Genomic DNA, 22,600 nt, shown 5'->3' on the forward strand with positions numbered 1-22,600 from the left:
AAACACTGATGAGGAAGATCTTGACTGCTTGACCCAGCCGAGACGTGAAGCAAACAAACACAAAGCAGACGGGTAGATGTGAAGTTTAGATCCCTCCAGCGAAGCAGAAATTGGAGTTACAGGTTAAAGGGAAGATCTGAAGGATAGAATCTAAAGTTGTGTTTGTGCTCATGTGTGATTGTCAGAGTGTCTGACTAAACTGGAGAATTATCTGAAGAGACAGGTGCCACAGTTTGCTTGGGATTTCTTAAAGAGACTAGAAACCAAACTGCTTTTTGTATTTCTTTAATAAAAACTGGAAAGAATAAATACAAAAATCTTTAGACATATTTACATCAAAGTAATTTAAACTGACTTTCACTTTTGTCTTAATTTTTAAAAAGGTCCACCTCGTTTGCGCCTTTTGTGGCAGTGAACATCAGAACATCACTCGTCAATGAGGAGGTTGACGAGGGCGGTCCTGGGGGAGAGGATGGCTCTCTTGATGCTGCGCCCGCCAAGATGCTTCTGCACCAACGGGCTCTCCAAGATAAGCTGCTGCACTCGCTTCGAATCTTTGGACACCTGCAGAGGCACGGTCACTGTCCCACAGGCCTTGTTGTTAATCTGAGGATGAAAATGAAGAATGAGTCAAATGTTCCACTTTAATCTCCGTCTGAAAGCAGTCTGACTCTACATAAACTCTTCCTTCCTGGCATAAAGGGTCCCAAAATAACAGACTCCACCTCTCCTTCCACACAGTGAACCCTTAAAACACATAGTTAGTGGTAGGTATGGGAAGGGCACGCCGTCTTGTAATGTTTAGATGCATGTGTGCACAATTTGAATGTGTTCATGTATTTGGTGTGGTTGAAAAGTAATGGCGTGGGCGTGGGTGTGTGGGTGTGTGGGTGTGTGTGTGTGTGTGTGTGTGTGTGTGTGTGTGTGTGTGTGTGTGTGTGTGTGTGTGTGTGTGTGTGAGGCCTTTCAGCCTTGGCCTCCTTTCTTAGACAAACCCAAGTACATGATTAAGTACTCCAAGTACTCTGCTGCCCGCCTCCTCACCCACACCCGCTCCCGAGACCACATCACTCCCATCCTCCAGAACCTCCACTGGCTCCCCGTCCGTCAAAAGAATCGACTTCAAAGTCCTCCTGATTACTTACAAAGCCCTCAACAATCAGGCACCGCCCCTACCTCACAGACCTGCTGCACCACCACTCCCCTTCCCGCTGCCTTTGCTAATCAGAAGCCAACCTCCTATCCATCCCCACCTGCACCAATCACCGGACCTGGGGGGGACAGAGCCTTCTGCGTTGCTGCCCCCTCCCTCTGGAACTCACTCCCCCAACCCATCAGAGACGGCACTGACCTCACCACCTTCAAAAAACTCACAAAAACTCACCCCTTCAATCTGGCTTTTAATGTGTGATTGTTTTTGTTTTATTTTTACTTTAACTTTAACTATTTATATTTATTTGTTGTTCTTTTCTTTTCACTATATCTGTAAAGCGTCTTTGAGCACCTGTAAAAGAGCTAACAAAATAAATCTATTATTAGAGGACATGGGGAGTGAGGTTGTCTCCAGAGGAAGCCCACAACAGAGAGTTCAGTCTGAGGTAAAAACCAACATCATCTTCATCAACATCATCAAGCACTGGATGCGTGTGTATAAGGGGAGACAGTGTGTGTACAACTTGTGACTTGTGAATGAGAGACGAATGAGTAAACAACAAGAATGCAATACCAAAGATGTGAAAAAGAGCATTATCTTAACTCCCCGGCATGGCAAATATGATTATGGAGAGAACACAGCCTTACAGTCACACACATGCAAGCATACACGCTGCACACCTTCTCTCATTTTTCTGTCTCTCAATTAGAAAACAGAGGAAGAATCCAACCCCTGAAAGACAGGAGCTTTTAGTCAGCTGACTGTGTTTGCTATCATCGCATGTGTGTGTGTGTGTGTGTGTGTGTGTGTGTGTGTGTGTGTGTGTGTGTGTGTGTGTGTGTGTGTGTGTGTGTGTTCATTCATGTGCCAGTGTGAGCATGTGTGAACCTTTGATCTGATCCAAGATAGTTTTTTAAACCTTCACATTACAGCTGGATATTCTCTCCGATTGCCTTTCCACCTTTAAAGTGTACACACACCTAAACCTTCACTTAATCTTACGCTGCCATTCGAGCACTTTCACCCCCTCTCTTCGGCCAATTCGCATGTAAAGCTCACACACACACTCGACAAACTCACTGGACACACACACAAACGCTGCCAAACCGATTGCTATTTGTGTGATTGTGCTCAGGGGCAGGAAGAAGGCAGAAATGAGGGTGAGAGAGTAACAGTGACTCAGGAATAACACGATGGCTCCTTTACTGGCTTTTAATTATTGACCCACTTGTCTATTTAGCTTAAAGCACACCACTTGATATGCGGACGAATAAACACATATGTGCGGACACAGTTGAATACACACAAACTCACACAGGGTAATCACAGGCTCTCTTGAAAATTACAGACTATGAATGTAATCATGAATATAAGACTTTGGGTTTAAGAGCAGAGAGTTCGGGTGAAAATGCCAGTGGGTGCAAGAGCAAATTTGTGCAAATAGCATTTAATAAGTAATGTATAAATAATGAGCAGATTGCTCTCTCTGAGTGAAACCCCTTTATGTTAAAAATAAAAATGAACACAAGTGGAGCAATAACAATAATTTGTTCAGCACAACTATTGTGAAATTCACACAATCAAAGAGATAATGTGAGATAATGAATAATGTGTGTTTGTGTGAGTGTGACTTTACCAGTACAGACAGCTCCACAAAGTCAGGGACCTCCAGGTACTCGGGGTCTACAGTTGGCCAGACCTGTTGCAGGACGTCTCCTCCACGCTGCAGGATGGGGCTGAGGGGGTTCTCCACTTGACAAAGACCTGTGAGGAAACACAGAAGAACAACTTAACAAAATTATACCAACTCAGCCTGGGGGTGACAATACATGGAAAAAGTACATAAAGCAAATAAGTTGTGTGTTGTTTTTTTTAAGAGAGTCAGATAACTTGCTGGGGATGACTTTTATATTTTCTTTTACTAAATTTGTTTTGGAAAATGTATCTTGATGAAGGGTTAAACAACAGCGCACCACTCCCTGTCCTGACTCTCATTCAAATCAGCAAGTGTACATCCCCTGCCAGGAGGAACAAGGGAAGGATATGAACTTCCCTTATTGTGAACTGTGTGAGTGAATTCAAAACAACAAGGCAAAAGTGAAAAAGGCAACGTGACTGAGTTCAGCAGAGGTCACATGTTCTTGCATATCCCGTTTATAAAGCTACACGTGTGCACAAACAAAATGCACACAGCCCGTCGTTAAAAACATACAGGCCTCTTCCTCCCAAGGGTTATCCGTCAAGTTTTCCTGACTGCCACTATCAGCTGGACAATATGCTTTCCGGAACCTCTTTCGCGTCTGTCAGCTGTGTGCAGAGAGAGAGCTGGTGTACGTGTGTCATCGACAATAAGGGGATGTCCTCCAGGGAAGTGTGGGGGAAAGCTTATACATAAGGAACATAAGTGACGCTAGACCTTCGCTTGTGTGCTTTCTGCCCTTGGCCAGGAGTACTCAGTTTTGTTTGATGTACTGTGAGCATATTTAAGGTGAACTGTATAACTGTTGTATGGGACACAGATGAAAATATGACAGCGACACAACAGCTGCCGGTGACAGTTAGTGCTTACTCATATTAGATAAGTTCCTCTTACAGATATTAGAGAAAAAAAAGTGTTCACCAAAAACGCATTTGTAAATGTGTCACTGTAAAAAATAACCAATATAACCCCATTGATATTCAAAGTCTAAAATAAAACTAAATAAATCAACAATGTACATTTAGTGCAAGATGCAGCATCTCCTGGTTTGGGGTGGGATGATTTACGTTTTAAATCTGTTATCTGTTCCTTATTTTATCTGCCCTTATTACAGAGTGACACAATGTTGCCGTTTTTCATTTGTCCTTTATTTATTATTTTAGTTTTTTCACTCAAGAATGTTCACAAAAAACAAATGTTTCCTTTTTATGATGCAATTAAAATGTATCTCATGTATTTAGGAATGACATTTTGATAATTATCCATGCCGAGACATATGATTAAGGAAGAATTTAGTACATGCTCTTTGAGTGTATTATTTATTACGCGTGAATAGTTTGTATGTCACTAACCTGCCCAAAGTTCAGAAGCCAGGTGAGGAGCCATGGGTGCTGTCATCATAACCAGCGCCGCCAGAGCTTCCTCAAACTCCACGCTGTGCTGCACCACCCTGACTGTCGCACTCTGAACACACAGTGGTAGAAATGGGATTTCCAGAGTGTTTTGTGACAAACAATAAATGTGACATCATTATTTCAAGGTACCGGAGGGCACACTCACACTCAGTGTATTGGTAAGTCCCATTAGCCGAGAGATGGCAGCGTTGAAGAGGAACTCCTCTGTGAAGTGAGATGTCACCTGTAAATAAAAACGACAACAAAATAAAACAGGTGACAGTTGTGTTAGTTGCATCTATAAAGTTTAAGACGTTATATTTTGTTGTGGTTACTCGACATGTTCACGCCTCCATTGATTGACAGCATCTTTCAATATTTTTCAAACTGCATCCGAAGGATTATTTAAAAAACAGGGACAGGCTCGAAACAGAAGCCGCCCCCTGTTATGTCAACACCGCCTTGCTTAGCCTTCTGGGAAGAAGAACCCATTTAGTAACGGCCTCAGGGAGAAGGAGGTCGATCACCGAGGCTTTTCTGAGGGACAGATCAAAGGACAGCCTCGGATTTGGGGGCTTATGGCAAACAGCCTGAGGTCCTTTAAAAGCACAGACCCTGAGGCGTGGAGACAGAATCAAACGTGGCAGCCAAAGGAGGCTATTTATAAAGTGTGAAAGGAGACAGAGTGGATTTAAAATCAATTTCCATCCCCTCCCTCTTCTACTCTTTACTCCAGGGGTTTCAGGTTGTGGTGTTTAGCATTGGATGGAAAGGCTGGAACTCAGGACTGTGTGCTGTTGGACCGAAATATATGAAAGATATTACCTCAGACCATACCATCAAGCAGGAGCAACTGAAAAAGGACATCTTACCATGCCTTTTCAACAGTACAGTCTATTTCGCTGGAAAAAGCCTAAGGAAAATGAATTATTTAATTTTGCACATTAAAAACAATAACTAGAGATAATTGGCACTAGCGGAGGAATTAATTCAAAACCAAGGTTTGCAATGGAGTGATTCACCCATTTTACTGAAAAAGATATACACCAACCTGCTGTGAAATGAGATTTTAAATGTTGACCCACTACTGACCCCTACTGGTACTGACTGTGGAAATGTCTAACTATTAAATGATGTCACAATGAGACATTTTGAGCCACTTATACCACACCTCTTCAATAGCGTAATTCTTGTTCGACCAGATCTTCTTTGTCTCTGCCAGCTCTTTCTTCTTCAGCAGGGAGGGACTGGGGGGATCTGCGAGTTGTCGAGCCCCCCTCAGTTTGGTCACCAGCTGCCAGAGCCGAGACTGCCAGCGCAGAACCCCGGGGAGTGCGTCCGCTAATGTTTGGAAGACACAGAAACAGAAGAAAAAAGAATTTAACGACAGCACAGTCAAGTAGTAAATATTGTGGGAGAAAGACCTTTTCAAAAATTCTGCAAGATGTCATCTGAAAACAACTGATCTAGCAATTCTTAAGGAGTGTATTCAATTTTAAGCAAATTCCTAATATGGGAAACAAAGAAAGAATTTTAAGATTTTGTACGAACACTGATGGTATAAAGATAAAGCAAAATCTAACAAAACTAAAGCGATCTGGTATCATTCTGAATTCATTTTATTCAAAATAGAAACTTAAGGTGGAAGTGTAGATTGAAAGGTTTTAATGTCATACTGTATGCACATAGGCTACAGTGTAGAAACAACTACCCAAGGCGAGAAGGTGATGGAAAGCATTGCCCAAGAGCGAAGCAAGACCTGGAATGCTCTTATAGAGTCCACAGACATGTCAAAAAACAGCAAGAAAGCATGGGCACTTATTCACAAGCTACGAGGTGACCCTAAAGCAGCTCCTCAGCACCCAAAAGTCACGGCCAACCAAGTTGCCAACCAATTGCTTGAAAATGGAAAGAGTAGAAAGAGAGGGAAAAAGACCAAGCTGAACCGCAAGAAATACATCGAGGACCCTGCTTTTACAAGACAGCTCACTATGGAAGAGCTGGAAGGGGGAATCTCTATCCTCAAACCAGGAAAGGCAATTGGACTGGATAATATCGCAACGGAACAGATCAAGCACTTCGGTCACAAGGCAAAGACGTGGCTCCTACAGCTCTACAATGAGTGCTTAACAACACACAAGCTCCCTAACATCTGGAAGAAAGCCCACATTATAGCACTGCTGAAACCTGGGAAAGATCCATCCGCTCCCAAGAACTTCAGACCAATCTCACTTTTGAGCCACACCTACGTTTGTAGGTGTGGCTCAAAAGTGAGATTGGTCTGAAGTTCTTGGGAGCGGATGGATCTTTCCCAGGTTTCAGCAGTGCTATAATGTGGGCTTTCTTCCAGATGNACATGTGTCATTCATTATAGACTTAAAAAATTCCCGTTACCTTTCTCTCACCACACACACACACACACACACACACACACACACACACACACACACACACACTCACACTCACACACTTGCCTGGAACTTGTATTCCCTGCCAATAGAGATTATGGAGCTATGGATGTCACCTGCTGGGATGGCAGCGATACCCTGAGCTCAACAAAAGAGATTAATTTCCCAGTGCCCTGACCTAGCTGTAAAGCTGCTTTAAAAGGACGGGGACTGCTCTCCCCATCACTTTTCTTAGCGGGACAGATTATGGCACAACAGAAAAAGCAATTACACTATTTGTGAATTTCAGTTAGCCTGCTGAGCCTTATGTGCACAAGGGGAAACGATAATATAGGAAGCAGGAGATGTTGAAAGTAGTAAGTAAGAGGAAGGAAATAGGGAGAGGGTGCTATATGGAAGTGTGTGTGTGGTATGTATAAGAGTTCCCTGGGCTGATGCCAACAATCCGGTTAAATTATTTTCAGCGATGTGAGTTCATAACTTTTTTCCCCTGGTTCAATTATCCGGAGACACCATCAGCCGGAGAGGGAGTGTGAAGGCAGGGAAGAGTGGAGGAGAGTAATGAGTGGTGTGAAAGGTGACACCCAGAGATAGCAGACTGCTCTAAAAAGTATCATTAGGTGGAATCCCTGCCTCCGCTGATTGTCATGCCGTCAGACTAACCACATGCTGCTCCAAATCTGAAAGAAACCCAGCAGTCTCAGTTCAAATTTACAAATGCTAAACTATTTTTACATGAAATGCTGAGTTTAGAGGAAACCCTCACAGCCAAATTGAAATAGATATTACGTGTGTGTGTGTGTGTGTGTGTGTGTGTGTGTGTGTGTGTGTGTGTGTGTGTGTGTGTGTGTGTGTGTGTGTGTGTGTGTGTGTGTGTGTGTGTGTTAATGAGATAAAGAAAGCTCCAGGAGGCCTCTGCTCGCTTCATCCCTGGATCAGTTTCAGCCTGCCCCCTAGAGGAAGTGTGTGTGTGTGTGTGTGTGTGTATAAAGCACACAAATGTTTTTTAAGAACAATGCTGGGAAATTATTTTTTGCTTATTCATCTAACATTAAACTTTATTTCTATAATTGCACTGTAGTAGCAGAGTTACAAGATATACAAAGAGCTTTACATTGTGAAATCTATATCAAAGATTTTCAACTCCATAGACAAATAAAAGTCCAGAAAAATAAATACAATAAAATGCACCACAATAGACACATTTTTTGTCAGTTATATTAACAAATCATCTTTCTTACGGTTTTGTGCCTTTCAAACGGCTTCTAAGATGAATGGCATGCTGGAAATAACAGATCTAAAAACAGTGAACAGAAGGGACAAAAACTGTTAAGAAAATAAACAAATTGAGACCAAATCACTCAAAACAATAAAATGATAAGATTAAATAAAATACACAACACATCTATAATAACAGTTATAGAAGTACCATGATATTAAAGATTATTAAAACAGGTTCAAATTATAAACCTTGAATGCAAAGTGAATAAAATTATGAACCATTCCTAATCAAAAGCCTAGATTTCAGTAAGATTTCCTCAGATCCTCAGCCTGTTTCAACACCATGATAATTGTAGAACTGGAAAATCTAAATAACATATTAAATCAATTATAAAACACTAAAATGCTTATGATTTAATGTTATACAGCCAGCATATATGTATGTGATTAAAGCTCTTTTTCAGATTACTATGATTCATATTTAGTTGGAGTAGTGGGCATGCAGTGAAAGCCAGTGTGGATCAATTAGAAAAAAGAAAACAACCTCTACATAAACTAAGACAGAGAATTTAAGGTAGACACAAAGATGTCCAACAGCAAGATCTCATTTTGAAGCTTTTTTCAGAATAAATACTTTCAGTGACAGCTCCCTCAAACTTGCTCTTCCTCTCCAGGCCTTTTGAGCGGCAGCTCGCGGATCACTGGCTTCCTGTGGACGTTTACATCGGAGGGAAGGAGCATGCTGTCATGCACTTGTACTACGCTCGCTTCCTCTGTCACTTCTGCAAGGATCAGGGTCTTGTCGCCCACAGGTACAGAACAAAGTGTTTTATCCGCTCTTCCTGTGCACGTACATTTGTGAGGTAATTAACCCGTTTCCATTTCCTTTAGGGAGCCTTTTCGGAAACTGCTGGTCCAGGGTCTGATCAAGGGCCAGACTTTCAAAGAGGCGGAGAGCCGCCGGTACCTAAAGAGAGAAGAGATAGACTTCACAGGTACACACTGTGTGAAACTGAAGGATGTTTGTCAGTGTGACACATCTCTAACGGAGGACAGGGTTTCCCTCCACGTTGCTCTGCCAGATCAAAATGAGTCATGACAACCTTTTCTTCTTTTATCAAAGTAACATCCATTTTAAGCTGCCGATAGCAACCTCTCTTTTTTATGCTTCATAGCTTTTCCTTACTAGCTACTCCTGACAAGTAGTCTATCACGAGAAATCCTTTTGAAGAGACCTAAGGCGTCTCTTACAATTTGCTTTATGCTCTCTATTGCTTCCCAGTGTTATGTGCTCAGATTGACTTGTCCTTTTCTTTACTGTGTTTTACTAAAAAGGCATCAAACAAGAGCCAGCAGGAAACAATGAACGACCTTGACAAAAGGCTTTAAGTACTAGGAGTAAAAAAAGAAAGCTTGAGAGAAAATGCAAAAGTAAAAAAAAGAAATACTTTGAATTAAAGATAAAATGAATAAAGCCAAACTGTGAATCTCGAGTGATAATAAAAAAGAGGGAACCTATCAGAAGGCGTCATTGTTCAAGCTGCTATACTACGCAGGCCCTTAAAATAAAGCCAGTGAGTGGAAGCCAAGGGAGATATGATGATGCCTACAAGATTTGGTTTAAGTCTAGCGGCTGCCTTTTAGAAACCCTGAATCCTTGTAATCATGTTTGGCCTAGGCATGTAAACACATCATTATAATAATCCACACGAGAAGTGATAGAAGCATTAACAACTCCTTGAAGACCATTAAACGTCATCAAATATCTTATTCAAGAGATATTTCCTAAGTGAAATAAAAAACACAACTGACACCTAAACCGACTCCTCTTCTAGATGCGGAGCCGGTGATGCGTGGTGGTGGTGATATAGATGTGACGTGGGAGAAGATGAGCAAGTCTAAAAACAACGGTCTGGACCCCCAGGACGTGGTGCAGCAGTACGGCGTGGACACGGTTCGACTCTACATCCTCTACGCCGCTCCACCCGAACAAGACATCCTCTGGAATGTCAAGAGTGAGTCGCAAAATTACAATTAGTTTTATCCCACAGGCAATAAGACTGCTAACACCTGAGCTCTGTTAAGTGCCTCCATAAACATTCATCTGTTTGTCATCTTGCAATTCATTTATTTATCTAAATATTTATCGCCGAAATAAACCGTATTTAATTTCATCTTACTGCGCAATATTTAATTTTACATTCTGTTGTTGTATATATCATATTCTATTTACGTGTATATAGACTTCTTGCACTATTCTTATTTGTATTTTTGTATTTTATTATATATATTGCATCGTTGGATGAGCTCGGGTCATAAGATGTTCATGCCATTTCTACACTGTCTTTCTTTCTTATCGTGTCCACAAGGCAGTCAGTTACAGGGCTTGGTTAGATGTGGTTCAGCCACAGCTGAACACATTGCTGTCCCTTCTCATTAAACTCTGCCAAGTCCGATGTTGTGCAGGGTTGCTCCAGCAGGGGGCATATCAGGAGGTGTTGCATGGTTTGTGGTTCAATGCCGCAGTCACACACAACGTCCCCGTCATTTAGGTATCCCCATTTGGCGAGAGTGGCTTTTGCACGTCCAACACCAGATCTTATTCTGTTTAGGCATTTCCACACTGCGTAGTTGGTGTCTGCTCCAGGGGGCAGTGCCTCGCTCGCCCTAAACTCCATTGTTGTTGCTGATGGGAGGTTGTCAAGTCTTTCTTCCCACCGAGTGACTCTTTCACTGCTTGTGCTCAGTGTTCCGAGGGGTGGGACGCTCTTCAGGAAACTTTTCCTGGATTTAGGGCGGCTTTTGGCTGGCACATGGCCAAAGAGAGGATGTCTTTGGTCAGTAGACTGTTGTTGGCGCTCTTTCTTGCTTGCTGCATTTCGTCGTATCTCTGGTGGGGCTATGCCTGCCAGGATGTACAGACGGTCTGTAGGTGTTGATTTCAGGCAGCCTGTGATAATGCGGCAGCTAGCATTGAGGGCGGGATCCAGCTTCTCATCCAGCTTGTAGCAGAGGCTCTAGTGCGGTTGACTCAGGATTCTGTTGGGTTTTGCAACCAAGTCGTCTGCACCCGGGCTTGCGGATGATGTATTCCTGCACGTCACTTTGCACTTGTCGTTGTCAGTGTGGGTCTTAACAAAGAGAGGCATCGTGTCCGTGTTAGCCCCTAGGTAACTGGGTGGGGCAGCGAGTGTTTCAGGGGGGTTCCTGCGACCAAGCTGACCCTTCGTTTGCGCTTGGCTTCAACGGTTTTCTCAGGTGAAGGGCCACACCACCTGTGTCTTAGATCGGTTTGCACGTAGGTGGTTCTCCTTCATAATTAAGGGTGTTAAGCTTGCCAGGCGTTAGAGGTCTGTGCTTTCCACAGTTTTGAAATCAGTGGTTGTGCACACTATGCCAAGGCAGATCGTCTGCAAAAAAAATAAGACTTGAAGCGGCAGGCGCACCACTGTCTACCAACCATTTCTTTGGTTGGTCGTTGTGTGATGTTAAAGGAAGCGCGGTGCAAGCACACTTCCTTGTGAGGCATTTCCGAGTCTTCGCCACTGCTTTCTTTCCTCCTAGCTCAACAGGAAGAGTGCCTATTTTTCAAGCATCGCTTTCAACATCACTCTGGTCATGGGGCATGCTCTCTTGTTGATCTCAGTGGATCTTACTGAGGAGACTGCGCGTCCGTCTGTGGTTCACTGTTGTCATAGGCAGCTGAGGAGGGTCGGACAAACACCGCACAGTTTACCATCCCTTCCTTTTCATTCCGTTCTTTCGACTGTACTGGTGAGGTTGAGTACTTGCTAGTGTCGACTTCCAGGCGGAAACCTGTTGTTCAGGGATGAGGTGTTCGTTCAACAAAGGACCAATTTCTGTTGAGGATCGAAGTTTCCGACAGAGACGAGTGGTAAAGTGGTTAGATTGGTCTTGAATTGTGATGTGGTGTATGTGTTCTCCAGGTTCGCTAGTGTATAATGTGGGCTTTTGTTTTCCAGATGTTAGGGATTTGTGTGTTTGTTTAGAGCACTTCATTGTAGAAAGCTGTAAGAGCCACGTTCTTTTGCCTTTGTGTGATATGTGTATTGTCGTGGTATGTATTGGCTTTCCTGGTTTTGAGGATAGAGTCCCCTTTCCAGCTTGTTTGCATTCTTATGAGATGTGTGTATAAAGCAGGTCCTCAGTGTGCGTTCAGTGGTCTTTTTTCATATATCTTTTCTATTGTTTTTGTGGAACTTGACTCGACTGGTGTTAGCGGTGGCTTCCTACTGTGACTTGATGCAGCATAATGTCTGCCATGATTCTTCGTGATCTCGGAAGTGTCTGTATTATAGGGGATACGCCACGGCTGGGAGCGCTTTGGGCGCATGCGCTCTCCAGGCCCGCGCGTCGCACGCACCTTCAGTTTGTTTATTTGATAGTGAACTTTCAGAATGACGGCCTCTGTTGTTTTTCAATGATGTTTCGATCTATATACGCTGGTGCATAAGAGAATTTATGATATCGCACTCTACTTCCTGTTAAGAGGACTCGCATCGCTTTATTTCAGGGATGCCGCGTGACTCTCTCCCACAATACTTCTATGACGGCTCGCGATGCAGACCGTAGCGCGCTTCTCTTGCTGACGTGTGGCACAGCATAGAGCGCGCAGCCTCGCGATGACTCCTAGAGGGCCGCGAATACTCGAACGCACGCCTAGCCCTTCCCTGTGAGAGATCGCGTGTGCTGTGAACAAAGACGACGAAGATTCTGGTCGAACAAGGAATTACGCTATTGAAGGAGGTGTGGTATAAAGTGGCTCAAAATTTCTCATCTCGCTGCCATGAATTATGTTAGTGGCGTGTAGCAGGTTAGGTCAGTAGAGAGCTGCGCGCAGCATCTATATGATCGAGCACAGATAAGGAGAGGACTTTTTTGCTTTATTAGAGTGTGTAGAGATAGGATGCATATGGCCGCGCGCATGGTATATTCGCAATTACTCTTCGCGCTCCTAGTCTATTCGTCTTTTATGTGCCATTATTCCAGAGATAAGTTTACTCAGGTTTGAGCTGGTGCTTATAGACGCATGGAACAGGAAAGGACACTCTCGCAGGACGTGTGGCCTGTTGAGGCAGGAAAGTATTATGACGACAGTGGATTAGGCCTTCAGGACATCCTTTCAAGTAATATACATCGGACGGCAAGAGACCGCTGGCAAGAAGGAAAGAGACACACATCTTACCATGCCTTTCAACGCAGTTACGAGTTCCGACGCAGTTCTACTTTCGCGAGCTGAGAAACAGCCTAGGAAAATGAATTATATATAAATCTTTTGCACATAAAAACAACGTAATATAACTAGAGATAATTGGCACTTAGCGGAGGGAATTAATTCAAAACAAGGTTTGCAAATGGATACGTGATTCACCCCATATTTAGCTGAGGAAAAGATATACACCAACCCGGCTGTGAATGAGATTTTAAATGTTGACCACTACTGACCCCTACTGGTACTGCTGTGCTGAAATGTCTAACTATTAAATGATGTCACAATGCAGAAATTTTGAGCGCACTTAATACACACCTTTCAAATAGCGGTAATCTTGTTCGACCAGATCTTTTTGCTCTGCCAGCTCTTTCTTCTTCAGCATGGGAGCGGGAGCTGGGGATCTGCGCGAGTTGTCGAGCCCCCCTCAGTTTGGTCACCAGCTGCCAGAGCCGAGACTGCCAGCGCAGAACCCCGGGGAGTGCGTCCGCTAATGTTTGGAAGACACAGAAACAGAAGAAAAAAGAATTTAACGACAGCACAGTCAAGTAGTAAATATTGTGGGAGAAAGACCTTTTCAAAAATTCTGCAAGATGTCATCTGAAAACAACTGATCTAGCAATTCTTAAGGAGTGTATTCAATTTTAAGCAAATTCCTAATATGGGAAACAAAGAAAGAATTTTAAGATTTTGTACGAACACTGATGGTATAAAGATAAAGCAAAATCTAACAAAACTAAAGCGATCTGGTATCATTCTGAATTCATTTTATTCAAAATAGAAACTTAAGGTGGAAGTGTAGATTGAAAGGTTTTAATGTCATACTGTATGCACATAGGCTACAGTGTAGAAACAACTACCCAAGGCGAGAAGGTGATGGAAAGCATTGCCCAAGAGCGAAGCAAGACCTGGAATGCTCTTATAGAGTCCACAGACATGTCAAAAAACAGCAAGAAAGCATGGGCACTTATTCACAAGCTACGAGGTGACCCTAAAGCAGCTCCTCAGCACCCAAAAGTCACGGCCAACCAAGTTGCCAACCAATTGCTTGAAAATGGAAAGAGTAGAAAGAGAGGGAAAAAGACCAAGCTGAACCGCAAGAAATACATCGAGGACCCTGCTTTTACAAGACAGCTCACTATGGAAGAGCTGGAAGGGGGAATCTCTATCCTCAAACCAGGAAAGGCAATTGGACTGGATAATATCGCAACGGAACAGATCAAGCACTTCGGTCACAAGGCAAAGACGTGGCTCCTACAGCTCTACAATGAGTGCTTAACAACACACAAGCTCCCTAACATCTGGAAGAAAGCCCACATTATAGCACTGCTGAAACCTGGGAAAGATCCATCCGCTCCCAAGAACTTCAGACCAATCTCACTTTTGAGCCACACCTACAAACTCTTTGGAACGTCCGACCCTCAACAGAATTGGTGCCTTGTTGACGGAACACCTCATCCCCTGAACAGCAGGTTTCGCCCTGGGCAGAGGATCGACACTAGCCACAGTACTCAACCTCACCCAGTACATCGGAAGACGGATATGAGGAAGGGATGGAACTGGGCGGTGTTGTCGACCTCTCAGGCTGCCTATGACACAGTGACCGACAGTACGTCTCCTCAGTAGTAAGATCCTGGAGACCACAAGAACACCCGCCTGACAGAGCTGACTTTGAAAGGCATGCTTGGAAAATAGGCACTTCTTCGTTGAGGCTAGGAGAAGAAAGGCAGGTGCGCGAAGACTNGTGTGTGTGTGTGTGTGTGTGTGTGTGTGTGTATGTGTACACAGTAGTATATGAATTTTTTAAATGGGCAAGTGGAAGAGAGTGGGTGATCTTACCCTGAGCATGATTATGTGTTTGAGTACTTGTCAATAGGCGCGTTCACACCGCAGTACTTTTCCCACTTTAGTTCCGATATAGTTCCGAAATGTCGCGTTCACACCAAAAAGAGCCGGAACTAAAATTAGTTTATGAGAACCTTTTTTATCCCCTTTTCCGTCCCTGATAGAGAGCAGGGACTTTCGTGGGAGAAAAAGGTTCTTATGTCTGATTGGCTGAAAGTGGGAAAAGTACTGCGGTGTGAACGTGGCTTATGTCTGATTGGCTGGGCGGATTGCAAACCACGCCCCGTAAAACTCCCAAAAAGTTTTGTGAAGCCGCCATTTTATTATCCTCGCATTAGCATTATTAGCATTAGCATTAGCCCAGCGCAGAAATGCAGAGAGACTAACTCATGGCAACACAAAAGAAAACATGGGAGCGGTGGAGATGAGGAGGTGTCGGCGTTCTGGCGATTTACTCGGCAGAAGTCCCCAATTCTGGGGACGTCAGAGGCTTCATTTGCCTAATCCTCCCCCAGGGACTTATTCCGGTGTGAACGCGATCTGAATTTAATTCATGAGAACTAAAGAGTTCTCATGAACTAAGTTCTGATTAACCTTTGTGGGAAAAGTACTGCGGTGTGAATGCGCCTATTGACAAGTACTCAAACACATAATCATGCTCAGGGTAAGATCACCCACTCTCTTCCACTTGCCCATTTAAAACATGCATACTACTGTGTCTACTGCATATAGACCAAAGTGTGTATGTGGAAGTGCAATGTGTGTGTATGAGGCAAGAGAGATAATCACGTTTCTGTAGACATGGCAGACATTGCAAAGAATATTTTTTAAATATCTAAAAACAGGCAGATATGCTCACGGTCCACCCACTCCAGGAGAAACAGCTTTTTCTTCTTTGTATTTGAACAAAGACGGTGTAACTAAGACGTGTGCAATTTGCGCTAAAATCTGTCACAGTGTGAGGGAACAGATGCAAAAGGAAAGATCTTGCATTATTGTGGCTTAAAAAAAACAAGAAAGCAAAAGTTTCAGTAGGAGAATGTTCGTACCTGTCTGTGTTATGAGGGTCTGTGTATCTGAAGTAATACCAAGCCGAGTCAACAAACGTGTCCATGGTGTCAGTCTCCCTCCTGGCTGGGCCTTTACATCTGTCAGAGGAGACAAAGACGATTGTTAGAGGCGACACAAAAATCAATATTAGGGTTGCTCATTAGAATGCGAACAAATGAACGATCTCTGTTTGTATGCTAAGTGAAATGGCAGAGTATGTGATCTATTTGTGTATGTAACGCTGGCTCCATCTGCATGTGGGGGTCATGTCCCTGTAGAGGAGCACAGCTGAAGCCAGGCTGGCACCGCAGCTCTGTTCCTGTGCCCTGACTAACAGGCTGAGCTAACACGGACCCAACTGGCAGGCCCAACACATGATCATGTGTTTGTGTTGGAAATGTCACCCCATGCCCCTTTCTATCCAAACCAAACAGCACTTGGGTACGTGATGTGAATCTACCCACCCACACCCCTTCCACAGTGGAGGGGGAGGACGTTTGCAAAGTTTTTCTGTTTGGATTTAAAAGCACTTAATGGAACGGTGAAAGCGTCTGCCTTTTACTTTATAATGAGTCTCAGTAGAGTTGAAATCAGCGTCCCAGAAAGATAAACAGAAGCAAAGCTCTGTGCTTCACTATGAGCAACAGAGCAAGTATCGTATCCTGGACCTTATGGGATGTCTCTGTTTAGTATGATTGTCTAACATTTTCACTCACACAAACATTCCTTTCACCGTCAAAGGTTTTAATATCAAACTCACTAGCACAGTCACACACTCTTCGACCACACAGGTCTATAATAAGGCAGTGATGATAAGGTATGAGCTAAAGGTTGCCTAGCAACAAGGCTAAGGTGTAGCGAGGTTAATATTAAGAAGCCAGGTGTTATTTCATAATATAAAAAATCCAGCAGTATAATAAACTGTCACAAAAGAGTACAAAAATAGAAACTTCACAGAACGGGAAAATAAATGTCTGCTTAAATTAGTGAGATTTGCTGCCTCCTCTCTCACAGCAGACTTTCCAAATCGCAGGCCAGATTGTGGTCATTTGACAGGCAGCTGTTAGCATATACAGTCAGATCAGATTAGACAACACAGAGGGACTCTCTCTGGAGACGGCACCCTTCTCTAACCCATGGAAAGAGCACAACAACAACAGAAGGTAAGTCAATCGAATGCAACCTGTATGCACAAGTGTCTTAATGAATGTGTGTTTGCAGGATGAGCCAGAAGGAGCCAAAAGGCTCTCGAACAGATGAGGCAAGAGAGGCAGCTGTCCACTCCACAAGTGGGCTCTTCGCATGAAAGATGGCCCTTGCTCCTTGTGCTGTGTGCGTCTGCAAATGTGTGTGCTGCACTAGCTAATCGTTTCCCTTTTTACCTGTAAAATCATGGAACAACAAAAACTATTATGCAAACCTTCCAAGCCAGCCTAAGTCGAGCAGGGGGATTCAGCTGGCAGGCCAATTTACATCGGGCCCGACACCAGAGGAGTACACAGGAAATGACTTCCTCAAGGACAAATAAAACTCAATTTCTCATCACCCTGCTCGACCGTGTTCCACTCAAACTTTAATTGGACATGGTCGACGAGTGAAGAGAACACATTTCCAGAGACACTTAACAACGGAGGGGAGATGGGAAGAGAGGAGATAATGATGTCTTTGCGATTATAGGCATCAATCTCTACTGATGGGAGGATTTCAAGAAACTTTGTGGAAGTGACTGAACACAATCTGATGACTTGTGCCATCTGCGACTGAGTGGGCCGTTGTTTTAATCAACATGGTGCCAAGATGGTGATTAGTCTCATTCAGAGAGGAATTCCCATGTCAGCGAGGGACTCTGGAGACGCCGGCTGAGCAGCAAACATTTTCATACGCAGTCACTCAGGTGGCTTGCTGTGTGTGCACGTGCGTGTAGGTGTGTGTGTCTAATAAGGCCTCTGTACCAAAAGGCGGTTTTGTGTGTGTGTGTGTGTGTGTGTGTAAATGTACAGTTTTGTGTGCGTCTCACGAGGCACCGCAGGCTTATGTAACCTCCATCATCATCATCTCATGCTGCTCCTGTCACAGATGCTGCTCATTACACAACCCCATCAGAGCAAAAGTATTAATCACACAATCATAGGCTCGCTCTCAATGCTCTGTGTTCTTGTGAAGCTGTCAATCTTCTCAGCCTGCGCTGACAGCGGGCTCGTTTAGTCAGTGCTGGTCTCCTGAGGAACTACAGGAAGTACGCAGGAGAGGGTTTACACATAATTAAATTCCCACTCCACAAACACCATAATGGACAGGATCATTTCCCAAATCGCTAATGTCGTGCAAACAGTAAAACAAACATCTTCGTTTTCCATTTCTGCTACAGTGGCTTAATAGAGCTACTTATCCGCCGATGATTACAGTGCTACTGGAGGTGTCGGTGACTCAGTGACCCTCAAGAGCACTTAAGCGGGATGCTTTCTTACTATGCAAATGGTTAGAGTTGAAATGGTTATTATAAATCTGAGGTTATTTAGAGCTGGAGTGTGGGACATTAACATATAAAGGAATGTTACATTCAAACTCCTGCCGAACAAGTTCACATAATGCGGATTTGCAAAGGAAAGCTCAAGACATTAATGTGAAATTGTAATAATCAGCAGATGAATTATTGAGTTTCCCAAAAACGTGCTTAATGAGTGGATTTGACCAGCACAATGTTATCTATTCACCCTTGAGTTAATATTATGGACGTTTGTGCCAAATGTGAAGAGATTCACAGAGATATGACAATCATGACAACGGGATGGAAGAATGTAAAACCCCGAAACCACAATACCTTCGGCCACAAATGTCACAAGCGTGTAACAATAATATTCAAAGTTATGATTATAGAATTGAAATACATTGATTGGATTGAAATCACTAAAGGCTTGACTCCCTTGTGCATGGATGACATGTAATTAGGGATTATTGAGAGTCTTTTTATAATTCCCAATCAAAATTATCTACTTCAAAAATGCAAATAAAACGGCTAAATATTCCTTTTTTGTATAGTAATTAAAGGAATAACACAGAGTTTTTTCTCAGGATGTATTATGTTTAAGATAACACCAAACAGGACTGTATGGAAAAAGCATTAAAATACCTTTGTGTGTAATGTTCCAATAAAACTTTTAAAGAAAACATGTCAGTGTTCTCACCTGGGACACTTGCAGTTGACCCAGTCGTGAGCTTCCTCCAGCGGTGAAGCGCCCTTTCCTTTGAGAGACGGCAGCTTTGGTAACGTAACAGGTAACTCCTCCTCAGGAACAGCAACTGGACCACAAGATCCACAATGCACCACGGGGATGGGTGTGCCCCAGTATCGCTGCCTTGATATCAACCAGTCCCGTAGCTTGGAGCTGGTGAGGTGTCCGCCCGTCTTCTGCTCTCTGGCCTTCTGGGTAATGGAGTCAAATGCTTGCTCTCTAGAGAGTCCTGAGAACTACACCAAGAAGAGGAAATAGAGCATTTAACATTTTATTTTATTTATATATGTTTGTCGTGTGATTTTTACCAATGACCAAATTCCTTTTCCCAGTTCAAATATATGGTTAAAACTCACAAGATCTGAGAGGTGTATTTTCTTTAAGTGAGGAAAAACAGTATCAAAAGCCAAATATACCATCTTCTGACATGCAACAACACAGAAACATGACGCCATTATAGCAGACCAAAGGCGACATATTGGTAACTTGATTAAAGTGATCGATTTCTCTAAGTTTGAAAGTTGTTAGACATTTTTGAGATAAAGTAATTACATATATATTCCTTACATACGTATATTTAGATATTTTAATGTTGAATGTTACATAAAATAGTCATTTGTATTTGATAAGTGTTCTGGTCACCATCAACAGACCTCATCAGAGTTGATCAGAGTTTGGTTCCCCTCTTCGTCACTTTTCAGCACTGTCGTCCAGCTCAGGTTCAGAGCTCTGGCCACAGAAAGATCCTCCTCACTGCAGTCTGGGATACCTGTCAGACACAGATGCAGCATACACATGTAACACAGAAAAAACACAGACCCACACACATCAACAAATCTCTTGAGAGGTGAGCATGCTGTGCTGGACTAATCATTACAATCTCTTGGGCTCCACTGCCACTCTGTGAGACAAACACCCACTGGCTTAACATCATTATGAACTTGAAAATACTGCATGAAAAAGACGTATAACAAAAGGATCAATCTTCAAAATCCTAGGTGTTTTAAGGCTGAATCTTTTTGCTTTAATATCAGCTCAGGGTTGGATAAAGATTACTGTTTTTATTGACCAGATACGATTTCTAGATGATTATTGAACCCGCCCACACAGATAAACACCGGTAACTCACCGATCACGGTATCCAGATAGGCATCAAACACCTCTTTGTGTGAGATGACCAGGGGAACCTCGTGGCCGGTGAACAGGTTGTGAGCGGTGACTTCTGTAAGGGAGTCTGGAGAGCAGATGGAGGTGTGAGGGAGGCAGTGCTGCTTCACCTGGAAGCTCATTATACCATGATATTTAAATAAACATATTCACATTAACAAAGTCTCAAATGATGATATGGAATATAGGGAGACAAATACAGTACACATCTGTGATGAAATGTCCAGAAAAGTGTAAGTCCTTCCTTCTTTATCTGAGGATTGATGAAGAGCAGCACCATTTCTGTTATCAGGCACTGCTCAATTAAGAACCCCCCATAAGGAAAACATTCATCTTCCCCCCCCACCTAAAACAGGAAATCCTTGACAAGCCCAATCACAGAGTAGAGTCAGTGCGGAAGAGCTCACCTCTGCCTGGCTGGAAGGATTTCTCAAGGGCCGAGCGGACTGCGCTGCTACCGTGCAGCAGTCTGTGGGAGGGCAGGACGGAAAGGTAGGCTGCTCCGAACACAGACTCTGGAGAGGAGCTGTAGGCAGATAGGGTCTCCCCCGTGTCCTCCCCGTTCACCTGGGGGAGAAGACGAGAAGCAAGTATTCTAAAATATGATGACTTTAAAACACATTACAGGGTAAGCTAAAATGCATTGTGTTACAGTTGTATGTAGAAATTGTGTTCACCATAGCACTGAAAGGTTCTCCTGTTTATTAAATATTGTCTTTGGAGAGCATGGCAATCAATTACACAATAAACACACATTAATAACCTTGACGCACAGAGCTACTAGCATGGCTATTGTCTGTAGGCTTAGACCAATTAAGGTTGCTACAAGTACCTTGAGAAGAGTTTTTTTACAGTACAGTGATTAACAAATGATCTGATAAATTATCGGCTGGAGTCCCAATCTATTACCTAGAATCTTGGGTTTGAGATGTTATGCAAATGTGCCGTTAGTAGATCTTTGATAAATAATGAACTATAAAGTCCTTAATCCTATAATTATTTATAGATGGCACACATATGATAGGGGTTCCATGTATAAGTCATGTTGTAGAAAAGATAGTAATACATATTGTCAGCCCCCTGGGGAGATAATGAGTGAAGGGTTCCTTTGACAATTTAAAATGATGTAATACAAGTCAAGCAGCCATTCAATTAACGTAACCACTCCTGGTTCTAACTTTAGTTATTCATTCTGCAACTGAAATCCACTCCCATATACATACAGAAGGACACAAAAACACAGTCTATAAGCTTTCCTATCAACAATTTATGAAATTAAAGGACTGAATCTTTCTCCAGGTGAACAGGATAATAATACTTTTGAATCATCAGACTTGTTTCGGTTGATTTCCACTTGCATATCAATGAACCTGATGACCATGATAAACAAAGAGTAGATTTGTATGTTTTGGCAACTGAATTTTGGTAACATAAACACAGGTTTCCAAAATAAAAGCAAGCAATCAGTGCTCGGGGAGAAAGAGATGAAAAACAGTGGCTGGGAAGGAGGAGAAAACAAGGAAACACTTGGTAGAAAAAGGTTGAGAGATTAAATAGGAAGCAAGAATGATGAATGCAAGAATGATGAATGAATAAAAAGTGAGGAAGGGGGGAAAGGAGCCGAGATTCACCTTGAGTTTGAAATCGAAGTAGCAGCCGGTGCACTCTCCAATCCAGTTCGCCTGCATGGCTTTGACACCGTACCACTCCGGCAGGTCGGCCAGGGCGTCCAGCAGCGGCTGCGGGAGGGAGGCAAGGACAAAGATTTGCAGAAGTTTCAAAAATATATAATTTTCCATTTCACTGTGGAAAATAGCTATTTTTTAAAGGTGGGGCAACTAGTTCCTCACACGTTTATGGCTGCCTAGGATAATGCAATTGACTCGGTGTGACCTCTTCCAAAGCCTGGCCAATTTATTTTTGACAAAGCAACAGAGCCGACCAGGTCACATTATGCAGACAAAAAGGGATTTTCAAGAATCCTGACCTCCACTTGCCCTACTTTCTTTGATATCACAAAGCTATTGCCTATAAAGTGTTTTCTTTTTTCTCTCTCTCTCTCTCTCTCTCTCTCTCTCTCTCTCTCTCTCTCTCTCTCTCTCTCTCTCTCTCTCTCTCTCTCTCTCTCTCTCTCTCTCAAATTCAAATTCAAAGGGGCTTTATTGGCATGAAAGTTAAATTAAACAATGTTGCCAAAGCA

The 22,600-nt window shown here is 43.1% G+C and overlaps 1 protein-coding gene across 1 annotated transcript in view; it reads right to left on the reverse strand.

Annotated features, from left to right (window-relative positions):
• Positions 1-269: 269 nt before the first annotated feature.
• Positions 270-22,600, reverse strand: part of lars2 (leucyl-tRNA synthetase 2, mitochondrial) — a 44,940-nt gene continuing 22,609 nt past the window's right edge. The window contains exons 8-22 of the mRNA XM_010794306.1: positions 22,032-22,139; positions 20,808-20,967; positions 20,363-20,467; positions 19,887-20,002; positions 19,186-19,469; positions 16,000-16,098; positions 8,748-8,842; positions 8,533-8,657; positions 6,721-6,792; positions 6,496-6,589; positions 5,418-5,587; positions 4,413-4,490; positions 4,205-4,316; positions 2,790-2,917; positions 270-606 (exon numbers count right to left, since the gene is read on the reverse strand). Coding sequence (XP_010792608.1) covers positions 427-606; positions 2,790-2,917; positions 4,205-4,316; positions 4,413-4,490; positions 5,418-5,587; positions 6,496-6,589; positions 6,721-6,792; positions 8,533-8,657; positions 8,748-8,842; positions 16,000-16,098; positions 19,186-19,469; positions 19,887-20,002; positions 20,363-20,467; positions 20,808-20,967; positions 22,032-22,139 — 1,926 coding nt within the window. The 3' untranslated portion in view covers positions 270-426. The remainder of the gene's footprint in view (positions 607-2,789; positions 2,918-4,204; positions 4,317-4,412; positions 4,491-5,417; positions 5,588-6,495; positions 6,590-6,720; positions 6,793-8,532; positions 8,658-8,747; positions 8,843-15,999; positions 16,099-19,185; positions 19,470-19,886; positions 20,003-20,362; positions 20,468-20,807; positions 20,968-22,031; positions 22,140-22,600) is intronic.

Source organism: Notothenia coriiceps, unplaced genomic scaffold, assembly GCF_000735185.1.
Source record: "Notothenia coriiceps isolate Sejong01 unplaced genomic scaffold, NC01 NC01_scaffold00037244, whole genome shotgun sequence".
Classification (NCBI taxonomy): domain Eukaryota; kingdom Metazoa; phylum Chordata; class Actinopteri; order Perciformes; family Nototheniidae; genus Notothenia; species Notothenia coriiceps.